This window comes from Sus scrofa, chromosome 9 (assembly GCF_054392235.1).
Source record: "Sus scrofa isolate SSC_HxYL_T2T_F1_AM1 chromosome 9, Sscrofa_HxYL_maternal_Yorkshire_Landrace_v2.0, whole genome shotgun sequence".
In the NCBI taxonomy this organism is placed as follows: domain Eukaryota; kingdom Metazoa; phylum Chordata; class Mammalia; order Artiodactyla; family Suidae; genus Sus; species Sus scrofa.
This window is the reverse complement of record NC_139391.1, coordinates 9,834,353-9,858,189: the sequence shown is the minus strand read 5'-3', so window position 1 is coordinate 9,858,189 and position 23,837 is coordinate 9,834,353. Positions and strand designations below refer to the sequence as shown.

General features: G+C 56.9%; 1 protein-coding gene and 1 long non-coding RNA gene across 7 annotated transcripts; both read right to left on the bottom strand.

Annotated features, from left to right (window-relative positions):
* Positions 1–3,488: 3,488 nt before the first annotated feature.
* Positions 3,489–15,055, bottom strand: SERPINH1 (serpin family H member 1). Of its 6 annotated transcripts, none has more exons than XR_014814364.1 (6): positions 14,901–14,972; positions 13,344–13,387; positions 9,691–10,660; positions 8,489–9,394; positions 8,155–8,387; positions 3,489–4,507 (listed from the first exon to the last, which is right to left on the bottom strand). XR_014814364.1 is itself a non-coding variant. In XM_084974523.1 (6 exons), the coding sequence occupies exons 3-6, from the start codon at positions 10,621–10,623 to the stop codon at positions 4,205–4,207; spliced, it is 1,260 nt and encodes a 419-aa protein (XP_084830649.1). In that variant the 5' UTR covers positions 10,624–12,369; positions 13,344–13,387; positions 14,901–14,972; the 3' UTR covers positions 3,489–4,204.
* A 1,093-nt stretch (positions 15,056–16,148) lies between these two features.
* On the bottom strand, positions 16,149–18,825 carry LOC106504810 (uncharacterized). Its single transcript, XR_014814731.1, has 2 exons — positions 18,468–18,825; positions 16,149–17,953 (listed from the first exon to the last, which is right to left on the bottom strand). It is a non-coding gene; the product is annotated as an uncharacterized LOC106504810 (long non-coding RNA).
* Between the last annotated feature and the right edge of the window lie 5,012 nt (positions 18,826–23,837).

Below are 23,837 nucleotides of genomic sequence, written 5' to 3'. Positions count from 1 at the left end.
GGGGGTGCTGATCAGACGTGTCCGTGTCACACCGAGAGAAAGGAAGAAAGGTGACAGCAAGAGGTAGTAAGGGACCGAGTCCCTCCCAAGGAAGCCGGAGGGACCACGCAGTGTGTGCTGCCCCCAGATGCCCCCACAGAGCTCTGGGAGCGTGGAGGAATTTGTGCTTTAAAAAAAAATTATTGAAATACAGTTGACTTATAATGTTGTGTTCGTTTCAGGTGTACAGCAAAATATTCCATTATTGGAGTTCCCGTCGTGGCTTAGTGACTAACGAATCCAACTAGGAACCATGAGGTTGCAGGTTCAATCCCTGGCCTTGCTCAGTGGGTTAAGGATCCCCCGTTGCCGTGAGCTGTGGTGTAGGTTGCAGACACAGCTCAGATCCCGCGTTGCTATGGCTGCTCCGATTAGGCCCCTAGCCTGTGAACCTCCATATGTCACGGGAGCGGCCCAAGAAATGGCAAAAAGACAAAAAAAAAAAAGTTCCCTGACCTTGGGGGTCAGCCCCCTCCTTCCAGCCTCTCTCAACCCAGGCCTCCCTCCATCTCACCCCCGCACGGGCCCCTCGCCATGTCCCAAGCTTCCAGCAGCTGCATCTCTGTTCCCGCTGTGTCTCTTCTGGAATGCCTCTTCCCCTCTTTCTCACCCAGCTCTAGCACCTCTTCTTCCAGGGAGTCTCCCCTGACCACTTCAGCTCGGCCTGGCCCCCAGGTAGGAGGGCATAAGGGAAAGAATCGGGCTTTAAAGTTGTAAGAGACGCGGGTTCAATCCCACCTCTGCAGTATGATCTTACTGATCTTCTCTAATTAAGCCCCCAGCCCAACCCTGACCTTTCCACCTCTGCACACCACCCCTCACTGCAAGGTGAGAGCACAGACCACTTCCCACCCTCCCACCTATGGCCAGATGGCATCAGGTGGCCTCAGGGCCCCCTTTCTGTCATCTGGGCAGCTCCACACTCTCAGCACAGGCTTCTTGCACTACCCATTCCCACCAGGTGGGGGAGCTGTTGCAGGCTAACTGCGAGTCCAGGAGTCCTGCGTTTCCAGTCCGGTCTCCAACCCATTGCTCAGCTGCACCTGTGTGGTTAGGATGACTTTGCCTAACGGGGCCGTTGTGGGGATTAAGTGGGACAACAGAACACAGACCGTGAGGCCACATACCTTTATTAGTAAATCTGGCCAGTTCCTGTCCTGCCCCTCCTTAGTGGCATAGAAAAGCCTCCAGCTACCTAGGAGCAGTTAGTTCAGACCCACTGGCTGTGGAGCCTCAGGCAGGTCACTTAACCTCTCTCAGGCTCCCTTATCTCACTTGTAAAATTGGGATAATCCCTGCATGGCCAACCCGTTAGGAGCCTTGGATAAAATATATATATATTAAGTGACTGACATGGTGTTTGACACATAACAGAAACAAAGAACGAAGGTAGTACCAGTTGGTATTATTAAAATTATCCTGAGCAAGGAGTACCTGTTGTGGCTCAGCAGAAAACGAACCCGACTACTATCCATGAGGACATGTGTTTGATCCCTGCTCAGTGGCTTAAGGATCTAGCATTGCCATGAGCTGTAGTATAGAGTAGCTTGGATCCTGCATTGCTATGGCTGTGGCATAGGCTGGCAGCTGCAGCTCTGATTCAACTCCTAGCCTGGGAACTTCCATATGCCACAGGTGTGGCCCTAAAAAGGAATAAAAAGCAAAGGGGAAAAAAAAAAAAAAGTCATCCTGATCAGGAAATGCCTATTCATCCTTTAAGGCAGCCCACATGCCACCTCCTCCTGGGAGCCTTCCTTGGTCTCCCCATGGCAGTGATGGCTTCCACCCCTGGACCCCTTTTTTTTTTTTTGTCTTTTTTTTTTGTTGTTGTTGTTGTTGTTATTGTTGTTGTTGCTATTTCTTGGGCCACTCCCGCGGCATATGGAGGTTCCCAGGCTAGGGGTTGAATCGGAGCTGTAGCAAACCGGCCTACGCCAGAGCCACAGCAACACGGGATCCGAGCCGCGTCTGCAACCTACACCACAGCTCACGGCAACGCCGGATCGTTAACCCACTGAGCAAGCGCAGGGACCGAACCCGCAACCTCATGGTTGCTAGTCGGACTCGTTAACCACTGCGCCACGACCGGAACTCCCCTGTTGCCCTTCTAACACAGCTCTTTCACTTGCGTATGAAAATGTTTTTAGCGCCTTATGTGTGCATGACACTGAATTTGAGTAAAGGACATACAGTGCTGAACAAGGCATGGTGCCTATTCTCATGGAGTTTCCAGTCTAGTAGTGGGAACAGACCATGAATATGTCAGTGGGAGCACCAAGGAGTCAGTAAAACAAGAGAACATAGTAAAGAAACCGATGTGGGGGAGGAGCTACTTATAATAAGTGGTTAGGGAAGAATTATGGTGAGGCTGAATTCTGGACGACAAAAAAGCAGCCGAAGATCTAGCAGGACCACTTGACAGGCAGAACAGCTAGTGCAAAGGTCCTCAGACAGGGCAACAGGCATGGCACGTATGGGAACAGACTGACCCAGGGACTGGACTGGAACACAGTGGGTACTGAGCATACTTGTCACTGTCCCCAAGTCTTGGCCTCTAGATAAAGCCTCCTGAGGGGAGCGATCTAATTTACTGGGTCCACAGCACAGGACCGATCTGGAGCTCTGAACAGTCCTGTTGCATTATGGCAAAAATGGGGGTGACTCAGCTGACCCTCCTGCTCCCCCTTCATACCTTGGAGGACTCTTACCTGGGCTGCCTAGACAGGTAGGGGCTCCTCTCCCTGGACCAACAACCCCCAGGGAAGAGGTGCTGGCAAGACGAAGCCAGAGAGGTGCCCAGAGAGAGGTAGTGACCTGCCCAAAGTCACACAGCCAGCAAGCAGCAGAGACTGGTCCTGATTCCAGTTTCCTCTGTCCCTCTGCCTCTCTGGCTACAGGTCTTCTGTCCTGTGTACCCCACGTCCCTCCCCTCCCTGAGCTGTGATGTCAGGAGCCCCAAGGACCACGAGAGGCAACCAATGTGAGGACGGTGTCAGGTCCCTTCTTCTCTCCTGCTCCAAATCCAAGCCCAGAGCAAGGATCCCACAAACTCCTCCCTCACTCCCAACAGTCCTGCCCGGCCAGGCAGCCTGAACGTGTGCCCTCTGGCCCTGGATGTGGACGAGGTCAGCTGGAAGTGACAGCCTTGCGGGGACCTGGGTCCTGCAGAGCAGGACAAGGACGCCCTGGGCTCCAGGTCCAGCGCTGTCATTCCAGCCCTGCAGCCACAACGTCCGCAGGGCAGCCCCGAGTCAAAGCGATTCCCCGAGTCAGCGCACCATGGGCCTGCGAGGCACGTTATCTGCAATTATCTGCCAGCATTTCAGGGCCTGACCAGGGCTGTTAGTAGCAAATGAAGCTTAACAGGAGGCGCCTTTGTCCCCAGGGAAGGATGACCTGGGAATCTCTGATCCAGTCATCTTCTGATGAAAATTGGCTCCGACAAAAGATCACTGGAAACATTTTATTGAAAAAAAAATTGTACAAATAAGTTCTTGGTTTGACAGCAACAAAGGCTCACTTTCCCCCTTCCCTCCCCATCTTTGAAAATCTATAAAAGGGAAAAAAAAAGTTTATGCCCATGATGCCTGACCAGAGTCCGCCCAAAAACCCCGCGCCCCCCACCCTCTGACCCAGGAGCTATTTCTTGACATCCCCCACCCCGGGTCAGGCCCATTGAGGGGGTACCTGTCCCAGGGGCTGCAGCACCTAGTTTTACAGTTGAGGGGAGTTGGGAGAAGGTTGGGAGAGAGCTGGGGAGGGCGCTGAGGTGGTGGGAGGGTCAGGAGAAGAGGGGGCCCAGCCCAGGAGGGCTTGGCTGAACCCCAGCTCGATGCCGTCTCACGGAGGAGAAAGCGCCCGGCTATAAATAGGAACACTGATCGAGGCCGGATCCCAGGACGAGGGGTAGGGCCGGACGACGACTGCCCAGCTCCCACGGGATGCAGGGCCTCTGGGCTCAGCATCATGGCATCGGTCCCGGCGTCTAAGCAGAAGGCTCTCCGGCGGGGAAGGTCTGCTCAGACACGCGGGAGACCCGCTCTGCCTTCCCACCCCCACCCCACGGACTGGCCAAGGCCGGACCTCAGCTCCCCCGTCCCCATAGCACCCATGTGTCTCAGGAGCCTTCTGCTGCCCCCTGGCATCCCGCGCCCACCCTGGGGCCCTACAACTCGTCTCTCATCTTGTCGCCTTTGGGCCGGACCAGGCGCCCGATGAACAGCAGGGAGCCGCTCTGGGTGTCTCGAACCAGGAAGATGAAGGGGTGGTCGGCGTAGAAGAGCTTGGGGCTGCGCAGCTCCTCACGGCCATAGATGTCCTGGTCGAAGGGGTTGCCGTCCGTGTCCCACTCGAAGGCGGTGGCGTGGAACACGCTGGCCAGGTACAGGTCCTTCTTGCCCGACATGCGAGACAGGTCCGCCTTGTTCTTGTCGATGGCCTCAGTCAGACCCAGCCCGGCCAGGTGTTTCTGCAGGACCGGGTGGAGGCTGGTGAGGCCACGGTGGGCAAGGCTCCTAGCCCCTCCCCCTCCCCCACGCCTCCCCCGTTTCTCAGAGAAGAGGTCACCCTCCCCCGCCGGGCACCTTCTGTGTGCCAGCCATGGCTTGGGCACATCCAACCACTGCTTTCTTAATCCTCTGACAGCTCTGCAAGAGCTTCTGATCGCCACCCCACAGATGAAGAAACTAAGACTCGGGGAAAAAGGCAAAATGCATGCCTGGCTCCGCTAAGCAATCTTGACCTGTGCTCCTCAAAGCGTGGGCAGCCAGCACGGGCGCCCCTGGGGCTTCTATGACATGCACCTTCCCTGACTCCCGCCCCGGGCCCCTGAATCACAGCCCCCCGAGCATGGACCCGGGAACCTTTTCCTATTTTTTTGTCTTTTTGCCTTTTCTAAGGCCGCTCCCACGGCATATGGAGGTTCCCAGCCTAGGGGTCTAATCGGAGCTGTAGCTGCCAGCCTACACCAGAGCTACAGTAACGCAGGATCCGAGCCGCGTCTTTGACCTACACCACAGCTCACGGCAACGCCGGATCCTTAACCCACTGAGCAAGGCCAGGGATTGAACCCGCAACCTCATGGTTCCTAGTCAGATTCATTAACCACTGAGCCACAACGGGAACTCCCGGGAACCTTTTCAAACTAGCTCTCTAGGTAATTCTTGACAAGCCCGAATTTGAGAAAGACTGATCTAAGGGCAGCTATGACCACATCAGACTGGGGCTTAAAATCTTTCCAGAATGATATGATGTCTGAGATTTGCTTGAAAAATAATCTCATCGGGGGGAGGAATGTGTGTGTAAATGAATCTCTTTTTTTTTTTTTTTACTTTTTAGGGCCACACCTGCAGCATATAGAAGTTCCCGGGCTAGGGGTTCAATTGGAGCTGTAGCTGCCAGCCTGCGCCACAGCCACAGCAATGCATGACCTGAGCCACATCTGTGAGCTACACCACAGCTCATGATAAAGTCACATCCTAATCTCACTGAGCGAGGCCAGGCATCGAACCCGCATCCTTATGGATGCCAGTCGGGCTCGGTAACCACTGAGCTACGGCGGGAACTCCTATAAATGCATCTTTACTGGTCATAAAATGATGACGGTTGATGTTGGGTGATGGATCCATGAAGGTTCCTTCTATTAATCTATTTTTAATATATGTTTATATATTTCCATGGTAAAAACGTAAAATACACACACACACATATCTTTTCCCAGGCTCTGCACAGCCCCCAGAAGCCAAGGACAAGCTCTTTTACGTAACCTCTGCTTGCAGCACCCCTCGGCATGTCCCACCTTGCTCTGCATTTGACAGACTCCCTGAAATTGCATCCTCGATGGCATCTCGATGGCTACCCTCTCTCTAAAGGGCTCTTTGGACACCACGTCTTCCAGGAAGCCTTCCCCATCCCTCTAGGCAGGAGCCATGCCTCCCTGGGCCTCAGCGCCCCTGTCCCAGTGGCAGGTCCTGTCTGTTCCTCCCATGTGGCTTAGAGCTCCCTCAGGGCGGGCCAGGGTTCAGGGCTCTCCCTGGCTCTCCATGCAGAAGAGGCAGCGTAAAGGACTGTGGGCTGAGTGACCAGAAGCCTGCGGGGCCCAGGCTTCTGCAGGGCAGTGTGCTTCCCCGGCGTGGCCAAATGGGCCTGAGACCTGGGGTCCGGAGACACGGGCTGTGCCCAGACAGGCATCCAGGCCCAGCTGTTCCAGTCCCGATGACTTTGCACATGTCACCACTTGGTATTTCCCAGCACAACTCGATGCGGGGACTGGCAGGGACTGGGTGCCAGCAACGCACGGGAGAAAGAAGGGGAGGAGAGTCCGATGACAGCCGCTGCAGGCGACGGGGCTGGGGAAGGGTCAGGACAAGCCCAGGAGGAGGACATCACGGAACCCCGCCATGCTGCCCACAGGACAGGCCCCGCCAGCTCCCCTCGGCTTCGGCTTAGAGCCTCAGCCCCATCGCATCTCAAGCGCTCTCATTCCACTCTCTCAGCAGCAAGGCTGAATCAAGTCGGTAGATGACTGCCTGCCAAGGAACCGATTCTGGCCTCCAAGGCAAGAATGAGATGCACGTTTTCCCTCTTGAGGAGGTAAAAACCTCTCTCTCCTGACTGACAAAAAGGCCCCGAGTTTTTACCTTGAGAACTAAGTGTAGGAGTTCCTGTTGTGGTTCAGTGGTTAACGAATCCGATTAGGAACCATGAGGTTGTGGGTTCGATCCCTGCCCTTGCTCAGTGGGTTAAGGATCCGGCGTTGCCATGAGCTGTGGTGTAGGTCAAAGACGCGGCTCGGATCCTGAGTTGCTGTGGCTGTGGTGTAGGCTGGTGGCTACACCTCCGATTAGACCCCTAGCCTGGGAACCTCTACATGCCTCGGGTGTGGCCCTAAAAAGACAAAAAGACAAAAAAAAAAAAAAAAAGAACTAAGTGTAGCTCCACCACTGACTAAGCCAAGGTGACCTGAGAGTGTCACTGCTTCTCTTTGAGCCGCTGCCCACCCCCCAGGGGGGTCATGAGGGCAAAATGATTTGAGTGGGTCGGTTAAGTTTCCAGTCATCCCAAGTGACTCCTAGCTGAAGGCCAGTGTTAGTCTTATTATCGCATGGGGGACAGTCCTGTTTGAACTGTCTATACAGGCATGGCCCCGCAGATATTGCGAATTCGCTTCCAGACCGCCACCAGAGTGCATGTTGCGGTGAAGCGAGTGACACAAATTTTTTGGTCTTGCTGCATGTAATAGTTACATTTGCACTCTGCTGTATGTAGTCTACTAAGCCTGCAACCACATTTTGTCTTAAAAAAAAAAAATGTACATCCCTTAATTAAAAATACTGCATTGCTAAAAAATGCTAAGCATCTCCTGAGCCTGCAGAGAGTCATAATCTTTTTGCTGGTGGAGGGAAATACTTCAAGAATTACCAAACTGTGACACAGAGACCCAAAATGAGCAAATGCTGATAGAAAAGTAGTGCCAGCAGCCTTGGTTGAGGCAGGGTTGCCACAAACCTCCACTTTGTAAAAAACACAATAAAGCGAAGCACAATAAAACGAGGTATGCCTGCAACTGGAGGCACTTCAGACTCCAAGAGGCAATACAGCACCAATTTAAGGGCATGGCTTAGTGCTAAATGTCTGAGTTATTGGCTGTGTGACTGAATCAGTGGCTTAACCTTTCTGAGCCTCAGTTTCCTCATCTGTAAGATAAGGTTGACAGTCCTACCTAATCAAGTTGTTTTGAGCATTAAGAGTTTCATACATACAAGGTGCTTAAGAAGGAGTTCCTGTCGTGGCTCAGTGGAAATGAATCTGACTAGCATCCACGAGGATGCAGGTTCGATCCCTGGCCTTGCTCTGTGGGTTAAGGATCCGGCATTGCCGTGAGTTGTGGTGGAGGTCGCAGACTCTGCTCGGATCTGGCGTTGCCTGGCATGGGACAAGTGCTCAATTCTATTTATTTACTGATGTTATGACCGTCTTCCCAAGGGGAGGGCCTGCACCTCCTCCCGCAGCAGAGCCCAGGACTGCCTAGACACCCAGAGGGTTCAGGACAGACCTGCTGAGCTGGTAAGTGGGTGCCCCAAGCCCCGCAGGCCCTCGATCTGGGCCACCTCTCACCTGCAAGTCATGGGTCACTTCCACCACACCCTTGGGCAGGGAAATGGCAACGGCCTTTTTCTGCATCTTCCCCATCCAGATCTTCAGCTGCTCTTTGGTCAGGAGCTTTTCAAGGCGCTCGAGGGGCTCCACGTGATGGGGCATGATGATGATGAGGCTGGAGAGCTTGTGGGCCAGGGGCATCTCCACAATTTGCAGCTTCTCCTTCTCGTCGTCATAGTAGTTGTAGAGGCCTGGGAGGAGAGCAGAGAGGACACTGGTCACGCTGTGGGATGGGGGCAGGCCAGGCCCCAAGCACCCTCGGAGCCCCCCCCCCACTCTGCAAGGCACCTACCTGTCCGGTGCATCATAGTGACACCCACGGTATAGGAACGGGTCACCATGAAGCCTCGGTTGTCCACCATCTTGTGGTGGAATCGCTCATCCCAGTGCGCTGCGGCAGGAAGCAGAGCACAAGGTCAGAAACAGGGGCCCCTCCCCGAGACACGCCCCCCAACTGCGCACTCTGGCTGTATCCCCGCCACAGGCCTGTAATGGTCTTCGGGGCTCGGCTGCAGTCCGCCTCCCCTCTGGGCACCCGTGTTCCCTGCTGTAGGGGCGGGGGTCTCTACAGTTTCCACATGACAGGAGAGGCCTTCAGAAGGCGGAGCCTCAGCTCAGCCACCGCCATGCCCACCTCGGCCCTGACCCCGGTCAGGCCTCTGGACATTTGGGCAACGTGTGCTGACCTGGACTCCCCAGCCCACCTGCTAACTGATGTCTGTGCCCCGGGCAGTGAGTGGCCCAAAACCCCCCTAAATTCTCAACTGCAAGTCCTCTCTGTGGCCAAAAATATGACCCCCAAAAACCGTGCATAGGTGATGGTGACTTGAGCTCTGTCTTAGGTCACATCTAGACCTGAGTTCACATTTGGCCTCAGCCACCAACAGGCTACATGACCGTTCACTCCTCCTACCTGGATCCCCTGACTTGTAAAAGAGGGCTCACCTCATTGTCACAGCATGCCATGAGAGGAACAGTGCTACTGCCCACGCGGGAACTCAAAAATATGCATTAAGCCCAAAGTGAATCAATTCAAGATGCACCTGGACCTAAGCCCGGGCTCTGCTCCTCCTGAGCCTCGGTTTCCTCGCCTTTGAAATGGAAACACCACCACCTGCCCGCAAAGGCGCTTTGAGGATTGGGCAGGATCACAGGTGTTGGGCCCCTCTCTAGCTCATCACTGAGGCAGAACTGCTTACTGAATTTGATTCTTTTTTTTTTTTTTTTTTTTGTCTTTTGTCTTTTTTGTTGTTGTTGCTATCTCTTGGGCCGCTTCCGCGGCATATGGAGGTTCCCAGGCTAGGGGTTGAATCGGAGCTGTAGCCACCGGCCTACGCCAGAGCCACAGCAATGCGGGATCCGAGCCGCATCTGCAACCTACAGCACAGCTCACGGCAACGCCGGATCGTTAACCCACTGAGCAAGGGCAGGGACCGAACCTGCAACCTCATGGTTCCTAGTCGGATTCGTTAACCACTGCGCCACGACGGGAACTCCTGAATTTGATTCTAAGACAAGCACCAGCCCTTTGAAGTAATGAAACGCGGTAGGAGCCTATCCTTCAGCTGGGCTGGCCTCTCTGTCCCAGCCTTTTGGACACAAGGCTACGCCTCTCTGAACCTAGTTTCTCCCATGAGTTCAGTCACAGTGCCTCCCCTGCAGGCACGGGTTGGTAAAGCGGCCTGAAAGAGCAGCCTGGCACAGGAACAGAGATCGGACTTGCCAGGGGGCGGGGCACCGGGGAGAAGAGGCCCCGCCCCCCGCCGCCCCGCCCCTCCGCGGCCCCGCCTCTCGGCGCTCACGCTTGAAGAACATGGCGTTGACCAGCAGCGCGCCGTCCGTGCGCTCCACGTCTTTGGTGACCTCGGGCAGCTTGCCGTCGGTGGTCTGCGCCGCCCACTCGTTGATGGACTGCAGGGCGCTGCGCTTGTCGCGGAAGTTGATCTTGGAGTGCTCACAGTTGTAGTGCTGCTTGCTGCTGCGCACGAAGTCCTCGGCGAAGCTCACCGAGCTGGGCCCGTACAGGCGGCTGCCCAGCTTCCAGGTCACGTTGCGCGCGGTGCTGTTGCTGAGCGAGCGCAGCAGCTCGCCCAGGCCCGCGTGCACCTCCTCGTCGCGCAGCTGCTCGGCGCTCAGCACCGCCTTGGCCTGCGACGCTGTGGCCGCCTTGCCGCCCAGCGACACGAGCCCCAGCGACGAGGCCACCACCACAGGCGACAGCAGGATGTTCTCCACCGCCTGGTCCTTGGCCATGGCCTGGTACAGGCTGAAGGCCAGGCCAGCGCTGCGCTCAGCTAGCGTGGCTGCCTTGGGGCTCAGCTTCTCCGCGGTGCCGGGGGCTGCTGCGGCGGCGGGTTTCTTCACCTCGGCGGCGGCCAGGGCCCTGGCCAGGAGGCAGAAGGTGCTGAGGAGCAGGAGGGCACGCATGGCGGCTGGGAGGCGGGCTCGGAGCACCACGGAGGACCTGGGAGGGCAGTAGAGAGGGGGCGGCCCTGAAGCCCTAGTCGTTCCTCCCCAGCAACCATCCCCAGCCTTCTGGCCGCCACCAGGTCCCCTGGAGATGGGTGCAAGTGTGCCCAGAGCTCAGGGGAACCCAAACCTAACTCAGGAGTGCCCAGGTTGGGGGTCTCTGTCTGCCCAATCTCTCAAAGGCCTTCATTTTTCCTTTTTTTTAGGGCCGCACCTGCAGCATATGGAAGTTCCCTGGTTAAGGGTCAAATCAGCGGCAGCTGCCAGCCTACACCAGCCACAACAATGCTGGGATCTGAAGCACAAGTGCCAGATCCTTAAACAGGGATCCTCAGAGGCCTTCTTTGACTCCCTACCCAAAATGGGGTTCCTGGCAGGTCACCACCTGGGCCCTATTGATTTCTTGCACTGAACTTAGCGCGTAGACTTAGGCGTTTGTGTATTGCATCCATCCTAACTAGTCTGTGACCTCCAGGAGAGCAAGACACCTGGCCCGTCTGACTTCCCTCTGCATGCCTCGCACACAGCAGGCCTCAGCCATTCCTGAGTGAGCAGAACGCAGGGGCAGTGCCCCCTGGCCAGGCATGTAAGGTAAGCTCTTCTCGCATACAGCCCTGGGGCCCTTTTCCAGTGGGAAAAAACGGGGTGGATGGGCAGAGGGTCTGCACAAATCTCTGAACAAAGAAGGTCCTGGGAACAAAGAAAGTTCTGTGGGAGGATGTACAGGCCTGCGCCTCCCCCCAGGCCTTCCATTCTTCCCTGGTATGTTAATGAGTCACCAGTTGGTTCACACATTAAAAGAGGGCGGCCCAGAGGCTCTACTCTCTACTCTGCTGCCCCGAGGGTGACCTTGAGTTTGTCTGTGTGCCTGTTGTGTGTCCACCCCTCTCTGAGCCTCAGGGCCCCTCCTCCAAGTTGTGAGAGTCTAGGTCTCCATGCCGCAGGCTTCTGTCTTGGCTCTTGGCCGGGATTTGCCCGCCCCTCTGCCCACAGTTCCTGGAGAGGATGCAGAATCCCCAGGACAAAAGCCGGTTGGAGGAGGGGAGGTTTCCTGAGAGGAAGGATGCTGGGGGAGGGGGTAAGTCCCAGCTCAAAGGAACAGCGACACCCCCTCCCCTTCACCAGAGGCGGCGGCCAGGTGTGTGTTTAGTCTCCCAGGAAGCTGGAGCCACCTCGGCTTCCATCCTGTCCTCCCATCTGACAGGTCCCACACAGGCCATCTGCTGCATGGCTTCCGGACGGCCCTCCGTTCTCCCCAGAACACAGCAGTAGCAGTGGCCCCCAGGACATCCCCTCTCCCCTCTCTGGGGCCCTCCATCAGGACAGTCTGTCCACGTGGACTTCTTTCCACACTCCTCCGCTGGCAGGGCATCTCCGCCTCGCCTTCAGGCAGCGGGATGGAGGAGGAGACGACAGGGCAGAGGGAAGGGGTGCAGGAAGCTGGGATCCCGATGCTCTGGCAGGTCCCATCCTGTGGCCCTCAAGAAGACAGACAACTCAGAATCCTGACGGACGGACCACCCTCAGGACGTGGGCCTGCCTGGGGGAGCACTGGCTTGCTGGGAGGCCTCTACCGCTGCAGGCGTCCCGTGGACTCAGGCAGGTCCGCCTCTCTGGGCTGCCACCCCGGTGGAGGTGCGGTGCAAGGGAGAAGCTGAGGGGACAGGAGCCGGAGGACCGAAGGCCACTGAGGCCCAGAGCCACCTGGGGAGGAGTACCAAAGAGGTCTGTAGCCTAGAGTATAGACGGCAGAAGTAAGACAGTTTTACCCTCAAGTGGATTGGCAAGGGGCTATCTCAGGGCCCAGCGGCCTTGTTCCAGCCCTGGCTCCTTCCCCACCAGGCCCGGAGCTAAAGGCAGAGTAGCCATGTCATTATTGTACAAACAAGGACACTTCAGAGAGTAAAATGGGACACTACTAATTATCATGCCAGTTCGACAGGCATATGGTTGTCCTATTCAAAGGACGCCTTTAGTCCAGACATCTGATGCCAGAGCTTAGACGTCTGCAGAGGCCACCGCACCCTCTAGAGAAAAAGCCTAGGAGCCCAGCTCCCGGCCTTGCCACGTGGCAGGCACTGTCTTGACAGCCCCCACCCCCAGCCAACAGAACCTCCAAGGGACTGGGAGAGGCCTTTCAGAAAAGCTCCAAATGACTAGTTTGGGATTCCTCGGGTGGCCACACAGCTGCGCTCCTGTGCTGCTCCTGCTCTGGGTGACGTGGCAGGCTGGCAACTGAAGGCTCGCCTCCTGCCTACAGAAGGGGGCTTTCAGCCTAGGAGCAGGAAGCCTAGGTTCGGGTCAGAGGGGGTGCCCCAGAAACTCCCAGGCCCTAGCTTCGAGCCAGCAAGCTCCATCTCTGCAGGCCAGTGTGCAGCTCTGGAGGAGGGCTGCCCTGTTAACTCAGCCGCAGGAACAACAGAGGAAGGCAAGTCACTGCAAGCCAGCCAGCCTCCCGCAGCCCAGCCCAGCCCGGCCCTGCCACAGGGAAATCCCAGCCCTTAGGCCAAGGTTAGCTGAGTTACAGACCCACAGAGAAAAGTACACAGTCACAGGGCTGAGGGCTGGCCAGACCCAGTCGAGACTGGGGTCCAGATTTTTATAAGTAAGAGGGAAGGGAATAGATGCTACAGGGGCCCCCAGAGAGGGGCTCCAACACTTGAGGGGGACTCAGGTACCTTGCAACTGTCTCAGGGGGAGGCCAAGGCCTGCCTTTTTCATTCTGAAAGAAAACAGAAGAGTGAAGAAGGATGGGATAGGGCAGAGCTGGGGTGGTGAGGAACCGACTAGAAGACCCAGCCCTGTAGACGGACCTGTCTACACTGCCCCTGGCCAAGGGAGCACTGAACCAGTCCCAGAGCTACAAGGTCAATGTCAGAGGTGGGCCCCCTCATCACACAGTGGGAGAAATGGAGCCAGGGTGGGCACGGGGCCACCTCAGGTCCCACAGGGATCAGTGGGGGTCAGGCCTCCTTCCTTCCTCCTGGAAGCACCCCCCCCCCCCAGAGCCCCTGCCGAGGGCTGGAGGCTGTGTCCTGTTCCACAGCCAGTTAAAAAAAAAAAAACAACAAAAGCTTCTGCTGGGCTTCCCAGGGACCAAGACACAAGGAGGAGACCGGGAGGCCTCAGGAAGGGGGGATGGGCAGAGGAACCGCCGGCCGAGGACCAGAGGGTGTGGTCACAGCCAGAGACTTAGGGGAACCAGAGCCCCCTGATTGTCCTTGGGCTCCATCCGGGCCCTGCAGACCAGAGGGACCAGCCGGAAACGTGGGAAGAGGAGGGGCCGGGCCTTCTGGCGGCGCTGGAAGTGGTTTCATTCTTCTTCTTCCCCCCACTCCAGCCGCCTCAGGAATGTCCCTAAGTGGGGGCAGGGAATCTGGTCTCTGGAAGGAGCCTTAACCCTGAAGTTACTCCAGGAACCAGGTGGCAGTGGACAGAATTAGGGTGGCTGACTCCTAAAGCCTTTTAGGCAGCTCCCAGCCCCGTTCTATGGTGGGGTGCAGACCTGGCTGGCTCCTCACCCTCTTTTTGGAGGGAAGGGGGGGGATGGACTGGTGGCAGCCACGTCCCTCCTCTATTTGCCATCACCTAACCATCAGCAGGCTGCTGATGAGACATGGAGCTGCCCCTGGTGAAGCCTCCCAAACCCTGGGGACCCCAAGAGCCAGGGCCCTCCCCCAGAAGTCAAGGCTGTTTTAGCGCCTTTCCACCTCCCCACCAGGAGGCTCAGATGTCCCGCAGCAAGCCTGTGAGGAGGTGGGGCCACTGGCCCCGGGCCTCAACCCCGCAACTGGAGGCACCCCAATGGCAAAGCGGGCCTGGCCTCCCTGTCCCAGCTGGAAGGGGCTCCAGACCCATCGCCACCCTCCTTGGTCCTCAGCATCCTGGCTCCCTGCCCCCCTGCTTCCCCTCTGCCCTCACCACCCGGCCCACACTTCTGGGGAAGCCTGCACTTTTCCCGGATCGTCTGAGGGCCCTGATTCCCCGGCCCGCTCCCATCGCCCATCTCCGCTCCCGGCTCCGGCCTCAGGCTCGCTCCGCCATCGCCATCCAGCCGCCCCCGCAGTCCCTAAGTCCCTATCCCGAACCCTCCAGCGGCCCCCAGAGTGCCAGAGACTCCCCTCTGCGGGCTCTGGGTTGGCTCCTAAAACCTCCTGGAGGCCGCTTGCCCCTCTCACTCCCTTGAGCACCCCCAGACCCCCGCCGCTCCCGCCCCACCCGCCCCCGCCCCTCACCTGGCCGGGCTGGGTGGGCGCCGGGACACAGTCACAGTGTCACACTCGAGCCGAGAATGGATTCCACTCTCCACCGCGCCCCCGCCGTCCAGATCTATATATGGCGTTCCCCCACCCCACCTCCCTCCCGTCCCGAGAAACTTCTGGAAAGTTGGAAAAGCTTCCGGAGGGCGCCCCGGCTCCGCCAAAAAAAGCCAAAGACCTCCCCCAAACGTCCCGGCTCCCGCCCCCTCCCTCTGCAGGCAGCCTCCCCGCCCCTGGGTCCTACTGCCCCCCTCATCGGACAGGGTGGCGGCGCACGGGGAGCCCCCACCTTAGGTGCTGGGTGCCTGAGACCCCCTAGATGCCCTCTCGCGGGGGCATCCTTCAACCCAACTGAGACTCCACACCCTAGTGGGAATTTGGACCGCTGAGCTGGAGGGGACACGGGGCTCTAAGGTCCAGCTCCCTGCAAGGTGTCTGATACACTCCAAGGTTCTTTGCACAAGCCACCTCACTCCTGATGGCACCTCTCCTTCCAGCACCCCTTTCCCTGCAAGGCCTCTGCCTCCAAGTGGCTCCATTTCCCCATTTTCCACCTGAGACTTAATTGGCTCTCCCTAGGCACCCCGTCCTCGTCCTCGTCAGGGCCCCAGCTCAGGCTGGAAGGCTGGAGGTTGGGAGGCAGGACCCAGCTCCACCTGCAGTTTGTCCTGAGCTCCTTGGCGCTCTGCCTCAGTGACTGCCTTGAGTGGCCAGGCCAGTCCCAGGACTTGACCCTCCCCCAGGAAAGTCCTGGAGACACCTCGGGAACTCTGGGTGATGTGGATGGGCCTGGAGGGGTCCACTAAGTCATATGCTGTGTGACCCTAAGGAAGTTACTTTCCTTTTCTGGGCCCAGTTCCTTTGTGAAAGGTCATTCTTTGTTTCCTATCTGTCTGTCTCCTTGGTCTTCCCCCTCCCTGCCTGGTCCCCTCCCGAAGGCTCCAGGTCTCCCTATCAACTCCTCCTGCCGCACCCTCCCACAGCTGATAGCCTCTGGAGCTCTGAGCTAAGCTGGGGTATTCATTTCTGTTCTAGGTCCTGAGGACACAGCCAAGAACAGGACAAAGTCCCTGCTCTTAGGATGGACCATATGAGGTGCGTATGTGCCATCTCAGTAGGGAACTCAGGAAGGCAGAAGGTTCTTTCATCCCCTTTCTTCCCCCAGAGCTTTACTGTGAAATGATAGCTGACCAGTAGGCCCAATTCAAAGAAGAAGGGACAGCGTAAAAAGGCACTTTGCTCATTTATTCAATCAACAAACTGTGCTGAGGATCTTCTTTCTTCCGGGTGCATCTCTGGATCTGAGGAAGCAAATGAAACCCAGCACCCAGCAGATGAATCATCTGGGACCCTGGCAGCGGAGTTGAGGGGCTGGCTGGCCCTTTCTGGCCCCCCCAGCCTGGTGGCGAAGGTGACTGACTACTCAGTCTTAGGCTGCTGACGTTCGAAGTCCGATTTCAGGGACTGTGGGAAATCTTAGATCCCAAGAGCTTTAGATTCTTCTAATCAGGGTCTAAGAATCAGAGATTGGAGTTGCTGTTGTGGCTCAGTGGTAAGGAACTCTGCTAGCATCCATGAGGACACAGGTTCAATCCCTGGCCTCGCTTAGTGGGTTAAGGGTCCAGCGTTGCCATGAGCTGTGGTGTAGGTTGCAGACGCGGCTCGGATCCCGCATTGCTGTGGCTCTGGCGTAGGCCAGGAGCTGTAGCTCCAATTCAACCCCTAGCCTAGAACTTCCATATGCCTCGAGTATGGCCCTTAAAAGAAAGAAAGAGGAGTTCCCGTCGTGGCGCAGTGGTTAATGAATCCGACTAGGAACCATGAGGTTGCAGGTTCGGTCCCTGCCCTTGCTCAGTGGGTTAACGATCCGGCGTTGCCGTGAGCTGTGGTGTAGGTTGCAGACGCGGCTCGGATCCAGCGTTGCTGTGGCTCTGGCATAGGCCGGTGGCTACAGCTCTAATTCGACCCCTAGCCTGGGAACCTCCATATGCCGCAGGAGCAGCCCAAGAAATAGCAAAAAAGACAAAAAAAAGAAAGAAAGAAAAGAATCAGAGATTACTTAGATCTTAAGGTGATCGTCCTCCTATATGATATCCCTACGGGATCTCTGAATTCATCTAAGGAATCTTAGAATGTTGAATCTCAATCTTAGAACAACAGTATTGGGCTACAAGGCATCTCAGAGATCACGGATTCCTGCCTGTGGCCCCAGGCAGAAGTCATCCCTGCAGTACCCCAAAAGGGCAAACACCCCAGCCCCTCCCGCCCCCCAGGAACCGGGGAGCTCACCTCCCTCAGAGGTGCCCAGTATCCTTACTTAGGATCTGTCTGGGTCTGATCGTTGACAAAATCTTTCCGCCTCAGGGCGGTGCATCTCTTTGGTCAGTTTTCCTGGTTTTCATGTACTTGTCCTGCCTCATTTGTGTATCGCTTTTAAGGAGACGTCCGAGCTACCCAAGGAAGGTGCCAGGTCCCAGGCCTCCCCCCAGCCGGGCCCTCAGGTGGTAATTGGCCAGTCAGCTAAAGGTCCGTCAAAGCCGGTGGGTTGAAGGAGAGGTTCACCTTGGCTCCCAGCAGGTCCGTGTGTCAAAATCCCGCAGAGGTCGCCTTCCTTGCACACTCTTCTGTTGCTTAGTCTCTGAGGCCTCAGCCGAGCGTTTGGAGTCTCTGCTGAGTCACGACTCAGTGACCGCCCTAGGGGGAAGGGTAAACTGAGGCTCACCTGTAGATACACTCAGAATCCTTGAAGGTCAGGGTCGAAAGTTCCAGAGCCCTCCATTTGCACACAGGGAAGCTGAGGCCCAGGGAGGGGGCCGGGCCTGGAGACCCTCTGCCGCCTCACCAGACCGCTCCTCCAGCTCAGACTGGGTCCGAGGCCTCTTCTGTGTCATCACCCTGGGTTGTCACTGCATGTCCTTGGAGATTTGGGATGGGCAGAGGTTTCCCAGAAGAGGCGAGCCAGCGAGGGAGTGATGGCAAGTGGCCGCCTGAGTCTGCTGGACCCCAAACACAGCCTCCCCGCCACCTCCCTGAGGAAAAAAGGCAACGGCTCCTTTAAATTTCCCAAGATCAGCAAAAAAAAAGTTTTAAGAGCCTTTGCCACAGTATTCTTAGCTCTGAGCCCAGCCCAGGCCCCGCTGACAGCAGCCCTTCCCCCACACATCCAGGCTGCACTTTCTGGAAGAAGCACTGTTTGTGGAGGGAGGAAAGTCTAAAACACAAAGAAACGCTCCAGCACCTCAGGACTCCTCCAGCCTCAGCTCCCAGCGAGCCCCTCCTGCCCAACCCCCGCCGCTGCCGCCTCCCACCCCCGACAGAGGCTCAGCTGGAGATCCTCTAGGTCCAGAGAGCTAGAAACCGCGGGAAACAGAAAACCCGCGGAGTCCAGCTGCATCCACACTGTGCAGAGAGGAAAACTGAGGCCCAGAGAGGGGCAGGAACTTGCCCAAGGTCACACAGCACGTCCAACCCAGCCAAGCAGGCAGGCCCAGTTCTGCCAGGCATCCTCTTTAGCCCCCATGGCAAGATTCAGGCCCTCCTCACCCTGTAGAATCCTCGGCCCAAAACTGTCCTGTTAAATGCCCTGCACATTCCTGTTACCGTAGTTAATACTTTCAGGTGAAGTCCGAATGTCTCCGTTTTAAACGGGAGGAAACTGCGGTCCCGGGAGGCTCAGCAGCCTGTTTGAGGGCGTCCGGCAGAGTTGTAGTTAGATCTGGGATTTGACCGTGTCTACAGAAGATGCTGGGGACAGGGCCGGGAGGGAGGGGACGGGGAAATGACATTCGTGAAGCTCTTTGCTGTGACCAGGTCCTGTGCCAGGCCCCCTAGCCCATAGGTCACTTTTCCTTGCAGGACGTTAATTGGAAGGAAGTGTCACCGCTTTCTTTCTACACAGGATAAGACTGTGGCTGAGAAAGGCCGGGGCCTCTGTGAGAAGCCAGGGCCGCCCCAGCGCTGGCAGCTCTCCTTGGAGATGCTGTCTAGGAGCCAAGAATGTGCTCGCAGCCCCAAGCATGAGTCAGGGAAACGGAGTTTCCGCAATCTCTGATTTTCTCTCATGGAGCGTGGGGCCTTCTGACCCAAAGGGCCATCCTGGGAGCTGCCACGTTGGAGGCGGGGAGGGGAGAGGGACAGACACTTGACTCCCCCCTCCCCCCCAGCAGGCCCCACCCCCACCCCAGTCCTCCCAGTGCCTTCACCCACGTGCCCGAGTGGACAGCCAGAGACACAGGCCCAATGACACATGACACTGCGTCCGCACGTGTGGCCACCCACCCACTGCGGCCCCTTCATGCAGTCCACGTACAGGCAGACTGTGTAACTCTAGCCACACGCATGTCCCACACGTGGGACACAAGCCTGAGAGGTACCTGTCCCCGCAGGCACAGGCTCAGCTCGGGAGGGGGAGGGGCACAGCCCCAGCAGAGATTCCACTCTCTTTCTCTTTGCCCCTTATTAGCCGTGCCGCCTTGGGGAGGTCACTTGCCCTCTCTGGGCTTCGTTTCCAGTTGTCAGATGTGGAGGCGTGGCTTCTCCTTGCCATCCCGCTCCCTGCCGACATTCACCCTGGCCTTCACCCCCAAACCTGCAGGTATTTCTTGAGCATCTACGGCGTGTGAGTTTCCCCAAACCCAGTAAGGCAAGGATGTGGTTCCTGCTGGGACATGAGATGAGCCAGGAGTAGACACAGGACGGAGGTCCTGACTCCAGCCCAAGGCTCCATCTGTTGCACCAGCTCAAAACCCTTCCATGACTCCCAGTGGCCCCTGGAGAAAGTCCAGGTCCCTTTGTGGCCCTCGTCCCCTTGCACCAGGCATGCCCATGTGTGGGTGTAGGTCCTTGGTGCTCCTGGGCACAGCCGTCTTTGACCTTCTTGTGGCCAGAGCAAGGGAGGGCCCTCTTCAGGAAGCTCGGCTTTGGGGAGAGGGAAGCACGTTTATTTTGGATGGACGGGGAGCTCCCTTCCTTCTGCCAGCCTCCCTCTCCTAGGCCTCCTCTGGCAGCCCTTGGAGATGGCCAGGCCTGGCAGGCTGGTGGGGCAGTCGGATGGCTGTTCAATGCCACCTTGCCTTTCCCTTCCTCTGTTGCCTCTCTATCCGTCCCCATGCCCAGCGCCCAGCTCCTCTTCTGTTCCCCCTACGTTCCACCCCCGTGACAGTGACAGCTGTAACAACAGTGATGCCCAGACCGGCCGCAGGGCTGCCCTCCCTGCCTAGCATCTCTGACACTCAGAAAGGAGCCCATGGAGTTCCCATCGTGGTGCAGGGGAAACAGATCCGACTAGGAACCATGAGGTTGCAGGTTCCATCCCTGGCCTCCCTCAGTGGATTAAGGATCTGGCATTGCCATGAGCTGTGGTATAGGTCATGGACATGGCTCGGATCTGGTGTTGCTGTGGCTGTGATGTAGGCTGGCAGCTGTAGCTCCGATTGGACCCCTAACCTGGGACCCTCCATATGCCTCAGGTGTGGCCCTAAAAAGGCCAAATAAATAAATAAAAATATAGAGACATACGCATATTTTCCTAGAAAAAGGCCAGAAGGAAATACTTTAAATGGTTTAATACTTTGGATGTGTTTAATATCTTTGGGGATGGAAATTTGCAGCTCTGCATTTTTTCAAGAGTGTGTGTTACTATTATAATCAGCTTTTAACCATCAGTAAAGTAAACAGAAAAGCAGCGTCCAGTGGGAGATCAAACCTCAGGGCCACGTCTGATTAGGGGCTGGGGAAGCACAGACCATGATAGGGCTGGGGTTCAGGCCTTCACTGCAGCAGCTCTGGGGAGACGGGGAGGCTGGGGCTGGAGCCCATCTGGCCAGGCCCGGCATTTTCCGCCACCTCAGGCTTTTAGGCCTCGGGCTGAAATGAGCTGGATTGTGACAGGATTTCATGGGAACCAGCCAGCACAGGCACAAGAGTCCAGACAAAGATCAGCACGCGAGGGGACAAGAGTATGTGTGGGCTAAGCTGCAGAAAATGGCCCGGCTGGGCCTCAGGAGCCTGGGGGCTGCTCCTGAAAGCAGGGAAGTGGCAAGATCATGTTGTTTTGGTTTTCTGTTTTTTTCTCTTTTCTTTTAAGGGCCGCACCCGCGGCATATGGAACTTTCCAGGCTAGGGGTCGAATTGGAGCTGTAGCTGCTGGCCTATATATACCACATCCACAGCAACCCAGGATCCGAGCCGCGTCTGCAACCTACACCCCAGCTCATGGCAACATGGGATCCTTAACCCACTGAGCGAGGCCAGGGATCGAACCTGCATCCTCGTGGATACTAGTTGGGTTTATTTCCACTAAGCCACAGCGGGAACTCCCACGTTGGTGTTTTTACAGGAGTTCTGTGTCTGCTGAGTGGAGTGTGACTGAGGTGGGCCAGAGAGCTGTCACCACCCAGAGCAGAGGCTGGTGCCTGGACCCAGGTGGGGGCCGGGGGCTAAGAGGCCCAGCAGTGGACTGGGGCATGGAGGGCCAGGGAGAAGGAGGAGCCTCTGGGGTCTGGCCTGGGTAAACGGTCCCCTCTCTGGGATGGAGACTCTAGAGGAATGTGGCGAACTTTGTCGTCTGGAGCCTTGAGCCGTCCAGGAGGCCAGAGCCTCCATGAGCCTGGCTCAGGAGAGGCGGCCAGGCTGGAGAGGACAGTCTGGGAGCCATGGCCCAGGAGAGTGATGGATGCAAAGGACGGTGTGGTGGGTCCAGGCTCGGAGGGCGAGAAGAGTGCAGGCTGGGGAGAAACGAGCCATGCCAGGCGGAGGGGGACCCCTGCCGCCTCTAGGAGAGAGGACCTAGGAGGAGCTGGCAGGGCCGCTAGCAGGGTGGGGGGCAGAGGGAGGCCGTGCTGGACGGGAGGTAGACACGGTGCCTTGCGTCCCCTCCTCCCTCGCTGAGAAAGCTCAGGGAGGACCAGGCCGCGTGGTGATTCCGTGGCGGGTGGGGTGGGTCTGAGCCGGGATCTGTACACTCGGCCGGGCCCCATTGGCTGGCAGGCAGGAGCCGGCGCAGGGACAGGCCGAGCTGATGCAACGTGGGCCTATCGTTGCAGGCCCTGCTGAGAGGATGCAGCTGTGCTGGCCGCTGCCCAGAGGTTCCAGAGGGGAGGGGGGCTGGCTCTCAGGGCAGCTGGAGCTGTCTGCTCCGGGTCTGCTCTGACTCAGGAGGGAAACACGCCTTTCATGGAAGCACCCAGAGCCCTGGGCTCTGTGCGGGGCGTGAGGTGGGGGAGGGGCCCTGCAGATGCTGCCTGCACATCTGTCCTCAGTTCTGAAGGCCAGATGGGGAGCTGGGAGCCGAGGAGCCAGACACCTGCAGAGCCCAGGCTGAAAGTCAGGGTTCCAGCCTGTGCTCAGCCTCTGACACCATAGGTGGCTTTGGACGAGTCCCCGATCCCTCTGAGCCTCAGTTTCCCCATCTCTTTCCCTGGGACATGTAAAATGAAAAAGAACTCAGAGGTTGGGAGCTGGAGGAGGAAGGGGGTCACTGGGGGCACAGCTGACAGATCTGGGCACCCAAACCAGGCACAGGAGAAAGAGAACTAGCATGATTGATGCCCGCTTTGCGCAGGGAGCTCTTGCAGTCTCTGCTAACTCATATAACCCTCCGTGAGGCCCGCATTTTAATTCTCAGTCTGCAGGAATCTGAGCCTCCAACAGCTCAGGAGTGATAGAGCCTGGATTCGAAGCCAGGTACCCTTGCTCAGGATCCAGCGTTCTGTCTGCTGTGGCCAGCCGGGGAGGCTCACACTGGCATCACGTGCCCAGAGCTCGGAGTCGTCCAAATTGTGGGTGCTGTAACAACAGCTCTGTTCTTCATTAACCCTGCCCAGGCCCCCGTGTCAGGGCTATGAAGAAGGGGGATCTGGCATGTGGCGGCCAGGCCTGATGGAGTCTCAGGACACAGTTGGCACTTTAAAGGGATTGGCGTAGGCAGGAGCCCAGGAGCCCATGGAGAGCTTCCACCAGCTCCCTCCCACAGGGGCCCAGTCTTGGAAGACGAGCAGCGGTGGGGCTGAGTGTCAAAAAGGGTCTCAGCTGCAAATTTAGACAAGCCTGGTCATAGGAGCAAGATCTTGAGTCGCAAGGCTAGGAGCTGCCCAGCACAGGGCCTGGTTCAGAGGTGGAGCTTGGCTTGTGCAGTGGGTGATGGGTCAGCGACAGGCCATGGGTGGGGCAGCACAGCGTGGAGTGGAGCTGTTTGTGTGTAATTTTTTTAGGGTCACCCTTGTGGCATACAGAGATTCCCAGACTAGGAGTCAAATCGTCGGGCCTACAGTGGCCAGCCTATGCCACAGTCACCAGATCCAAGCTGCATCGGCGACCTACACCACAGCTCACGGCAATGCTGGATTCCCGACCCACTGAGCGAAGCCAGGGATCAAACCCGCATCCTCATGGATACTAGTCGGTTGTTACCACTGAGCCACAACGGGAACTCGTTTCATGCAATATTTTTTTAAAAATCAAAGTTAATGTAAAAAAATTGATGATGAACAAAACATCAACCTTTTAAATAAAGGCAGGCTCAGGACCACATTCACGCACCTGCCACCTGTGTAGCCGGACAGGGCGGCCCACTTGGTTGGGAGTTCTAGTGTTGCCATCTTGAAATTCAGAATAATTTTTGAGGAAGGGGCTCCATTCATGTAGCCAGTCCTGGACAAGAACAGTAAAATAGTACCTTGCCAGGCCATGATGAAGCTGGAGCCAAAAGACCAAAAAAAAAAAAAAAAAAATTGTTTCAAATTTTGATTTTTTTGTCCATGGATTTTTTTTTTTTTTTTTTTGCATTAACATTGATTTTTACAAAATATTGTATGAGGAGTTCCTGCTGTGACAGTGGGATCCATGGTGCCTCTGCAGCGGCAGGAATGAGGGTTTGATCCCCAGCAATTACAGGAAAGGTGGTTTCTTTTGATC

Coding starts and splice junctions, on each gene's coding strand:
- SERPINH1 (XM_084974523.1), bottom strand. CDS start 10,623: ATGCGTGCCCTCCTGCTCCTCAGCACCTTCTGCCTCCTGGCCAGGGCC. Junction 8,588..9,998: donor CAACGCCATGTTCTTCAAGC/GTGAGCGCCGAG, acceptor TTCCTGCCGCAG/CGCACTGGGATGAGCGATTC. Junction 4,508..8,154: donor AAGTGACCCATGACTTGCAG/GTGAGAGGTGGC, acceptor CCGGTCCTGCAG/AAACACCTGGCCGGGCTGGG.